The 9661-nt window shown below is 34.6% G+C and overlaps 3 protein-coding genes across 5 annotated transcripts; 1 reads left to right on the forward strand and 2 right to left on the reverse strand.

Annotated features, from left to right (window-relative positions):
* Nucleotides 1-87: 87 nt before the first annotated feature.
* Nucleotides 88-2753, forward strand: LOC109165591 (phosphopantothenoylcysteine decarboxylase subunit VHS3-like). Of its 2 annotated transcripts, XM_019314432.1 has the most exons (4): nucleotides 88-414; nucleotides 2131-2177; nucleotides 2285-2609; nucleotides 2640-2753. In XM_019314432.1, exons 1-4 carry the CDS (start codon nucleotides 301-303, stop codon nucleotides 2643-2645), a joined length of 492 nt encoding a protein of 163 aa, XP_019169977.1. In that variant the 5' UTR covers nucleotides 88-300; the 3' UTR covers nucleotides 2646-2753. The 2 variants fall into 2 exon arrangements, with proteins under 2 accessions (XP_019169977.1, XP_019169976.1); XM_019314431.1 differs by having other exon boundaries at nucleotides 2285-2753.
* A 74-nt stretch (nucleotides 2754-2827) lies between these two features.
* LOC109165593 lies at nucleotides 2828-4208 on the reverse strand. Its single transcript, XM_019314433.1, has 2 exons — nucleotides 3853-4208; nucleotides 2828-3040 (listed from the first exon to the last, which is right to left on the reverse strand). Exons 1-2 carry the CDS (start codon nucleotides 4138-4140, stop codon nucleotides 2933-2935), a joined length of 396 nt encoding a protein of 131 aa, XP_019169978.1. The 5' UTR covers nucleotides 4141-4208; the 3' UTR covers nucleotides 2828-2932.
* Nucleotides 4209-4942: 734 nt separating this feature from the next.
* Nucleotides 4943-7563, reverse strand: LOC109165590 (calcineurin subunit B-like). Of its 2 annotated transcripts, XM_019314430.1 has the most exons (8): nucleotides 7301-7563; nucleotides 7176-7205; nucleotides 7011-7092; nucleotides 6783-6907; nucleotides 6522-6618; nucleotides 6188-6297; nucleotides 5376-5450; nucleotides 4943-5254 (listed from the first exon to the last, which is right to left on the reverse strand). In XM_019314430.1, the coding sequence occupies exons 3-8, from the start codon at nucleotides 7078-7080 to the stop codon at nucleotides 5204-5206; spliced, it is 528 nt and encodes a 175-aa protein (XP_019169975.1). In that variant the 5' UTR covers nucleotides 7081-7092; nucleotides 7176-7205; nucleotides 7301-7563; the 3' UTR covers nucleotides 4943-5203. The 2 variants fall into 2 exon arrangements, with proteins under 2 accessions (XP_019169975.1, XP_019169974.1); XM_019314429.1 differs by lacking the exon at nucleotides 7176-7205 and having other exon boundaries at nucleotides 7301-7562.
* Nucleotides 7564-9661: the final 2098 nt, after the last annotated feature.

The raw sequence follows: 9661 nt of genomic DNA on the forward strand, positions 1-9661 counted from the left end.
AGAAAACAAAGAGATGGAAGAATAAATAGATCTTTATAATGTAATAATTTATAACAAAATCATGACTTTCAGAGTTTCAGTTAAGAAAATCAATTTCATATCCAAATTGCTGGCAAATAAATGTCAAACAATGAAATGCATTTTTGAAGAAAGTCGCATATTTTCGGCTCCGAAACCTTAAAACCCTAAAACAGTCAAACCCTCGCTCTTCTCTGCGTTCTGAAGCCTGATCAATCTGCTTTTTCTCTGCAAATTTATTTCCTCTCTTGCTCTGTGGTTTCACAGTTACAGTGAGTTCTAATGGAGGTTGAAACACGTTTCTCCAAATCCATTGCATTGGATGAGATGGTTTGCTCTGCAGTGCTTGAAGCAGCTCTTACAGCTCACACCTCGCTTGTTTCGCTTCTCCTCCTGGTACACTATCAACCCTTTGGTCTGCAAACTTTATTTTTGTGTTCTTTTTATAATAATATAAAAAAATTATGATTTGGAATTATATATTTGGATGTATTCTATGCGCCTGCTTTTCTCGAATCCTTTGATGCCTTGTGGATTTGAATTTTGTCTTTCTTAATCAAAAGTTTGTAATTAGCTTGTCTTTGTTACATCACCAGAAGTATGTGGCCTTGTGGAAATTCTTGATGTGGATGGCTTTGTCTTTTTGCTTAGAAAGTCCCTTTGGGTGATTCTTTTTGTGCATTTTCTTATTGGGGATATTCATTACTTTATCAAACCTTTTAAATTTCAAGTTCTTAAGTTTTCTTTAGCAGAAAAAAAGTGAAAAGAAAAAAAGAACAAATGATCAATCGAGCTTAATTATAGGTTGACTTGTTTAGAACATGGCATCATTGGAGTAATGATTAGCACAACATGTGCACATTTAGAGGTACTCAAAAAGATCTAGGGATTTCGTGGAGCTCAAATCTTGTTGCTTCCATATTTTGACAACCCTTTGGATTAGCTATTGAAATTGAAAATGAAGTTATTCTTTTATAATATATTGCCGTATTGGGGACTGAATTGAATTGTTTATTGTTTCACAATGGGGTTGAAGGTTTCTTTCGGTTTTTGGCATTATTCTGTAATACACTAATTTGAGAACCCTTTTAATCTAGTTTGGAAAAGTAAAAAAGGTTTTCTTTTATGTCATATTAGACTATTAAAGAGCTAAGTTGGTTGCAAAAGAAGAAAAAGATATTTTCACTAATTGAAATTTTGTAGAGTACATTTTTCACTACCAATTGGACCTCCTCCACTTTTGTCCATTTTTGCTTTACCAGCATTTTGTTTGCCAAATGCTTAACAAATATCCCGTTGTCTTTGCCCTAAATTAAAACTGAAGTTAATGACCAAAATTGTCCATTGACTATAGTGAAATTACCAATTTGGTCTCGACTACCATTCTTGCCTAATTAAGTCGTTAACTATGAAAACTCTACTCAATTTAGGAGAATAAAATTCCATCCATAAGTTGTTGTTGTTGTTTTTTTTGGTGTAAACCATGAGGTGTTCTGGGTCTTTCTCCGTCCGCCTTACTGTCCAGGTCCACCCGACTAATCCCCGTTCGCTCCGGGAGGCATGGGAGCTGGCCCAAGGAGAATTGTCACTTGTGGGAATCGAACCTGGGTTATCCCTAGGATCGTCCCTACAAAGAAGCTCCTTTGCCACTTGAGCTACCCCTTTGGGTTCTATCCATAAGTTGTTAAATCTGAGGGCAAAACGATAATTTCACTTCTCTTATTTATGCCCTCAAAAAACACGGAGACTTTATGGTAATGATAACGGAGAATGGTAGTCGAGGACCAAATTAGTAATTTTGCTATAGTCAAGGGAGGATTTTGGTTGTTAACTCTTCTATATGGCTTGGACTGTGTATTTATCAGTCTACATTTTCCTACATAGTTTCTAGATCTGGCATAGTTGGAGTATCATTGTGCTAGAGATCTATATATGTAGTCAAAGTAGTAAATTAGTTTTTTAAATTGGATATGCATCATATAATAATGTTTTTTGGGAATTCTTAACTTGGCTATGTAGTTGTGCTAGGTTTGAAACAATTTTCAGTGATGCTTTTTGTTATTTGTGCTTCTGTTGGATAAAAATTTGTGCTGATTACTGGTGCTTTTTTAGAATAAATTTGTGTGCTCGTTCCATGACCTTGTTGGAGTAGAGAAGAGGTAAATGAAGATCCTATTTTGTCGTTAAATCTGAAATTTGTTGTGCTTCATTCTTCTTCGTTATTTGCATTGCAACAACAAAATCCTAATCTCGAATCACATTTTAGATTTCCATTGGGTGGTCTGAACAGCGCCACAGCGACAGAGGCTGAAAACCAGGTTATGGATGAAAGTGATGATGATGATGATGAGGATGAAGATGATGATGATGACGACGATAATGAAAGTGATGATGATGATGATGGGGATTCAGAAGATGATGATGACGATGATGATGATGATGATGATGATGATGGAGATTCAGATGATGCGGATAGTGATGGAGGAAGCAGTGAAGATGATGACGATGACGATGACAATGATGATGATGATGACGAGGAGGATGAGGATGGGGACGAAGATGATGACGACGATGATGAAGAGGAAAAGAAAAAGAAAAACCAACCCCCTCCAAAAAAGAACAAATGAAAGCTGCATTATTATTCCCCTATAACTTTTCATCAATCACTTCCCTCTAATACAACATTGGATATTTTTGGCCATGGTTATAAAGAACATATTAATTTTTTGTCACTCTTCCTAATTGATTTGGTTACAAATCATTCTTATACTCCCTATTATGTGTTTCATGTATACATATCATGCCTAGGAGAAAGGATTGCTACAATGTTTAAATGTAGAAGCCCAGAATCTTAAAAGCAGTAGAATAATCATAATTTACAAAAAAATAATAAATGTTTAATTTCCTTATCAATTTAACCTTTTAGTTGAGACGGGATGCAACTTTCAATTCTTAAACCTCTTGTGACGATTGATGGGTTTGAGAGTTGGCTTAGGATTTGTGAAAGGTCAGCTCCCTCAACCTGCTCATGTACATGTACAGGAAATTAGTGTCATTTCTGGCAAAATTGGACATAAACTTTTTCTTAATGAATGGAATGGCCAACTGGTTAGCTTGCCACAAAATGGGTAGGGGGCAGCAATAGCATCAAGGTAGGCACTAAGGGCATGCTGACTTGGTTAAGTTCGAGGACATAATGAGTGGAGGGGCCAACTGGCTAGCTCGCCACAAAATGGGTAGGGGCGACAATAGCTTCAAGGGTAGACACTAAGGACATGCCAATTTGGTTAAATTTAAGGAGCTTGCGGCTAGTCTTAAGGGTGTATTCAATCAAGACTTTTATAGACTTTCAAATACTTTTAAAAGTGATGAATTTTAAATTACTTTCATAGAATCTTTTTAAACTTTTCTAAAAAAATTTAAACTTTCGAGTATATAAAATGTCCGTAAGACAAATATTTATAAACTTTTAAAAAACTGTCATATTAAAAAGTCTATAAAAGTCGTTAAAACTCTAAATTCAAAAACAAAAGTATGTGAGTATTTATGAAAGTTTTGAAATGTAATGTAAAATTTGATAGGAATCGATAAAAAGTTTGTCAGACAGAGAAAGAAACCCTATTCCTATTCTAATAGAGTTTATAAATGTTAGTACTCCATAAGTTTTTTAATACCAGTAGACTTTTAAAAAGACTATAAAAGTTTGAATAGAATATTAGTATACTTTTAAAACTTTTGAAAATTCTGAATTAATAAACTTGTGTGATAAAATTGAAAAAAATATCAAATCTTTTTTTTTTTTTTAATGCAAAGTAAAGATGAAACAGCAATTACCAAAGGATGTAGAAACAGATCTTTCCCTTCCCTTTCTTGAAATCTTAGCTGCAAAGAATTGTGCACAGCTTGAAACTGTGTGCATATTGCAGAGATTAGCTTTCTTCTTTCTTCAACAGCTTCCTTGAGGACTTGTCCATCTTCTTCAAGAATCCTCAATCTCTCCGACAACTCTCTAACAACTTCTGCACTCACAAACACATTCTTCCTAGGAATCTGTGAAGTAACCTTAGCAGTATAATCAGAAGTTGAACCCTTCAACTCCATGTGTTCTTCACACCCCTGCATTGTTATTTGTTTAGGTGGACAACAAAAGTATACATACAGAGCCTCTATTTATGATTGCTGTCTACAAGCTAAGGAGTTCTATATTAATGATCATTAAAAAAAATGTATTAGAGTATGAGTAGAATATAGAGTATGACGGTCGACGGGACTAAATCGACTAAAAATAATTATTTTCGGGGACCAAATCAATGAATAAGCGAGGGACTACATTGACAGTTCGCTTGAGGGACTAAATCGTTGGTTAACTCTTTATAGAATATAATATGTTATATCAAAGTATTTGTAGAATTGTAGTGAGACACAAGATAGATGAAATCATGGTTGCTTACTCCAGAGGACAGCAGAGGAATGGGAGAAGTTGAAGCAGATTAAGGTCTATGTACTACATAGATAGGATAGCTTGAAGGGGACAATTTACTTGCCACCAAAGAGAACAAAAATGTAGGAAGCTTCAATTTATGGTACATTGTTTTTCCGAGAAACATCATATTCAAATCTACATCCGTCATCAAGAAAGGACTTAGAGCATATCAATAATAGGGGTTTTTAGGGAGTTTATTGTCCGATTTTTGGTGAGTTAGATAAGAGATAAGAGAGAATGTAAGAGTATGTTGCACAATTGTAGAATACAAGATTTTTTTTTTTTTGACATTTAATGGGCCCCAATGCCCAACATTCGCGTAAACAACTTTTTTCTTTTCGTTTCCATTTTCTTCCCCTCTCCTATTAGGCAAGCAAAAAACCTGGTAAAAAATCACCTATTATAGATGCTCTAAGAATTTAATCTATTATAGTCGCGGGCTAAATCTTGAAAATTTGTATATAGAGAATGAAATGACAATCCCACAAACAAATCATATCTTTCAAGAGAGTCACAGCAAAGTATGTGGAAGAGGAATGGAGTGATATGGCAACATAAACAAGGTAAGATGTATACATTGGGGATATGAATGGCATCAACATCAACTCCTCATGAACAAGGGCAGACTTTATTATAAAAATTACATGCTGCTCTTTCTTGTAAATGCTCAGTTGTTAAGGTAAATTTCCCGCAACTGCAGAGCTAGTCAACCGGGACCTCCACCTCCATCTTCAAACCGGGGTAGTCGAACACCTGAAAGAACCAAGAATTTAAAGAAATATGTAAAAAGTCATCCCAACACCCGAAGTTCCATGCTAAGAATGTAAAAGTGGATAATTTAAAAAAGAGATGAACTTGAGAGGGGCATTCGAACCTTAATGAAGTCATCCAAATACAATAAGGAATCTCTTGTATAACCAGCCTCACGAAGAACTTGGCTCAATACATTCTATAGAACACAAAATATAACATGTTACGAAATCGTCTCTTTGTACAGACTATACCATACTTTAGGGAAAGAAGGGTGACACAAATCTTCATACCTTTTAAAACTGAAAAAGGAATACTCTGTATTATTTTAAAAGATGTAGTGGAAGCTGTGTTTAAGTGTAGACTTTCATTTCATAAACAAATAATTGTCTTAAATGTAACCCATTTCAGTAGTTAGCTTTTTGGAGAAAATGGTGCATGTGATGACCGAAATGGTCCCTTGACTATAGCAAAATTACCAATTTGGTTCCGAGTTAATGGATGTCTAACGGCAAAACAAACGGAGGACCAAATTGGTTAAAATTTTTTAAGTTGAGGGACTTAATTGGTCAAAAAAAAAAGAATGCAAAGTTCAAAACCGAACAAAAAAGTGAGGCATTCGACATTCCTTAAGAACGCGGAAGAATATAGCTTAACTCAAATTAGCATGTGCATTCAGACGAGAATAGCATCCATAATGATACAATAATGAATTACAGAAGTCCTCGAGTATCGATATCTTTCTGTATATGATTCAAATTTATAGAAACTAACTAACACGACACCAAATTTACTTACCGTGTATTATCTACATCATAAATCACGTAAGTATTGAATCAAGCTAATGAAAATTTATATTCACCTAATTAACAACTACCTCCATAGAAATTCATATTATGAACTCACAACAAACTTTGGTAATGATTATGAACTCACCTCTCTTTGGTCATCAGACATGAATGGTCCAGTCAAATCCTGAAGCACTTCCATTATGTTGTCGAAGGAGATCTTTCCATTGCCATCAGAATCATATACTTTGAAGATAACTAACACATAAATTGATTTGATCCAAGTAAGAAAACTCTCTTATAGCTATTAGAATCACATCTTTAAACTAATACATAAAAAGATTAGATTCAAGTAAAGAGCTACAAAAAGCCAAAAGGAGGGAATAGAATATCAAATGAATGCAACCGAACAAAAAAGTGCAGCAGAATCTTTGCTTGAATGAATAAACGAAAAAGAGAGAAATTAAGATCAATTGACCTACGTTCAATTTTCTGTTGCATGCTTGCTTTGGCACTGAAAGCTGACAAAAATGCCACAAAGTCCTTAAAATTCAATCCATCCACCATCTTAAGCAATCTCTGAATACTCAAAAGATCAAATTCTCAAAATTAGACATCATTACATCAATGAAGGAATAACCATAGACCACACAAAAATATATCCAGAATAAGAAATAACATTACTTAATATAAGAAAAAATGATACTAACAATGAAAATACTAATTTATTGCAAAAAATCAACCTGAGAGAGTGGGTTCATAGCAAACTCAGGAACTGATAGAAACTCATCAGCTGAAATGAAACCCTTTGCATTCCTATCAAGTTGGCAGAACCTCTCATACAGTGACACTATCTCTTGCTGAGTAACTAAGTTTTAACAAAGGAAAAAAACCCAAGTTTCAATGACAAAGTGAAAACCAATATAAAAGAGAATTAAACAGGAAGAAGAAGATGAATAAAACAGCCTTACAAAGATGGTTACAGTGATCTTGCACATCTTCAATATCATACTGAGTCAGCATGGAAGAAGCATTACCCATCGCTAAATCTCACTGAAAATCAATTTCTCAGAAAATTAACACACACCCAGACCCAGTCTATAAAAATCAAATCTCTTGAACAAATTAACGAATACCTAGTCTTCAAAATCAAATCTTTTGCACAACTAAAGAACACCAACCACTCATCAAAATCAAATCTTTTGCAAAAAGGCGTGGAAAATTAAGTTCCAAAAGAGATAATGGACTAAACAAAACGCACCTGCAATCCCAAGACTTCTTGTTTGAGTTAAGGATAAGAAAAATGGGAGATCAAAATTGATTGATTGGGTCTTATGCGATGATACTCAAAGACTATTGGATTGGATTGCGCTTTTTGCTTCGTCAGCCTCGATGTTCTGAAAAGTGACCGCTGTTTTGCTGGACAAACATCCAAATTTACAGGGGACTTCATGTTTATCCCTATACTGTTCTGGATCCATGCCCCGGAACTGGTTCGTTGATCTCCTCCTGTTTAAGGCTTCGTTTGGATATAACAGACGGAACAGGAAGAAATAGAAATTAGTCGTGAGTAAAAACATTTCTTTTACATTCTAAACAAACAATGCCTTAGGTTTTGCGCTGACCTAGGGGCTAATTATTATTACATGGACTATGGTACACACCATAAATAAACAAAATATATTTTTAATATATTAAAAGTACATTATTTGTGTACGTAAAGTACACTATTTGAATACAAAAAACATATTATTTTATATGTCATAAAATAATATACATTCAGTACACAGTAAATTTATATTCATGGTCCACACAATAATTTACCCCTACAAACGACAAATTATTCCATGGAACATAGTCCACGCAATTGTGTGTACTAAAAATATCAAGTACATTTTTAATATATTAAAATTACATTATTTTTATATTGAAGGTACATTATTTTTGTACTGAAGGTACATTATATAAAATAATGTACCCTTAGTATATTAAAAATGTACTTTCAAAAAAGTATACCTTACATACATAAATAATGTACCATTTAAAAATATATTTTTTTATTTATGATACACACAATTGTGTGGGCCGTGATCCATACAATAATGATTGCCTACAGACTGCATGGGCTGAATTCTTGGTTGACAGGCCTTGATTAAATGGGCCTTGGAAACGACCATTAAATTCCCAATCGGTTTTGGGCCTATACCTGGCAAAGTGGCAAATTATTTTGTGGATCCGGATCCATATTGCAAGGTAGACTCGAATTTAAAGATACACAATTTACATATAAATATTTACAATTTACATTTCAAAAATTTACTATTTATGATGATTCTGTATTATTCTTCCAAAAGGCTGAACCCCAACCCTAATGATTCTGTATTATTGATATTGTATATACGGGGTACAATACGTGTATGGGTAAAGGCTGAGGCCCGGATTCCTAACAAAGTGTTGGGAAGCTCCGGTCTTGCCTTCAGCCAAAAGTCACTTTCAAGCTGCATTTAATGCGTTTTATATAGAGGGTGAGAGAAGGCATCTCCGGGTTCTTGGCATGGTGGGCACGTGGCGGGCATGCACCGGTCATTGGTGGGGCCGGATGTCTAGCTGCCACGCGGCGATCAAAGCCTGACCCTTTCTGGGTTCAAGGACCATGTACTCGATCGGGTTCGACCGACAAGAGCGGGCCGATCGATTTAGCAGCTATCCATGCCAGGGAAGGGACACGGTTGGGACAAGCGCCTTCAATCGGTCGGTCGGGCCAACGTGTGGCATGGTGTGGCATGCCGGTCCCAGCCGAGGTTGGACGTACGGGTGGTTACCGGTTGTAGAGCTCGGATCCCGAGGGTATATCCCTATCAATTATATTTACAAATTTCCAAAACTTAGAAACACAATTTATATTCTAGAAGTTCACAATTCCAATACTAAAAATGCACAATTTAAGATCATGGTCTACCTTGCAAAGTGGACCATAATCCATTGTATAACAACTTATGGTGGCAAAATGTATTGTGAACCATAGTTCACATTTCTAAGTGTAGGTTAATAATTTATTAATTTGGGATGAGACACCAATGATGTATAAACATTGTTTTGGATCATTAGATATAACAATGAGAGACTTATTAACTTATTATGTTTTGTTAATCCAACAAATGCAAATCAGACATTTAGTGGAAAAATTGTTGTTTTGGATGGAGTTAGACAGATATTGTCTGCAATTCCAAAAGGCTCAAGACAAGACATCGTTGCTGTCACCATAAATGCTTCTTCCGTTTGAATAGTATGGGTGTTGACGCGGAATTAGAACAACTTGAAGATTTTGTAAATTGGTAAAATTTGTAATGAGTTAGACAATTATTGTAATTTAACCACTAATATAGTTTATAAGTTTTTAATAATTTGTAATTTAAAATATTTTCTCATTTTATATCACTAACGCTTATTACTTTTAAGTATGTTTAAATTCCTAATTTGAAATCCTACAAAAAGTATAATATCCACATCAAAAAGAAATAATTATCTTATAATACAACAAACATAAGTTCATTAATTCTATAATTTTGATCCGTGCATCGCATGGGTAAGTTACTAGTATTAATTGTTTTGATAAAAGAGA

Source organism: Ipomoea nil, unplaced genomic scaffold (assembly GCF_001879475.1).
Source record: "Ipomoea nil cultivar Tokyo-kokei standard unplaced genomic scaffold, Asagao_1.1 scaffold3069, whole genome shotgun sequence".
Taxonomy (NCBI): domain Eukaryota; kingdom Viridiplantae; phylum Streptophyta; class Magnoliopsida; order Solanales; family Convolvulaceae; genus Ipomoea; species Ipomoea nil.

Bases quoted from the DNA above. Each gene is read 5' to 3' on its own strand.
- LOC109165591 (XM_019314431.1), top strand. From the start codon at position 301: ATGGAGGTTGAAACACGTTTCTCCAAATCCATTGCATTGGATGAGATG. The intron at 415-2,130 runs GTACACTATCAA...GTGCTTTTTTAG, and splicing joins TTGTTTCGCTTCTCCTCCTG to AATAAATTTGTGTGCTCGTT. The intron at 2,178-2,284 runs GTAAATGAAGAT...ATCACATTTTAG, and splicing joins CTTGTTGGAGTAGAGAAGAG to ATTTCCATTGGGTGGTCTGA.
- LOC109165590 (XM_019314430.1), bottom strand. From the start codon at position 7,080: ATGGGTAATGCTTCTTCCATGCTGACTCAGTATGATATTGAAGATGTG. The intron at 6,908-7,010 runs GTAAGGCTGTTT...GTTAAAACTTAG, and splicing joins AGATCACTGTAACCATCTTT to TTACTCAGCAAGAGATAGTG. The intron at 6,298-6,521 runs GTAGGTCAATTG...TTTATGTGTTAG, and splicing joins CATGCAACAGAAAATTGAAC to TTATCTTCAAAGTATATGAT.
- LOC109165593 (XM_019314433.1), bottom strand. From the start codon at position 4,140: ATGCAGGGGTGTGAAGAACACATGGAGTTGAAGGGTTCAACTTCTGAT. The intron at 3,041-3,852 runs GTAATTGCTGTT...GTACATGAGCAG, and splicing joins ATCTGTTTCTACATCCTTTG to GTTGAGGGAGCTGACCTTTC.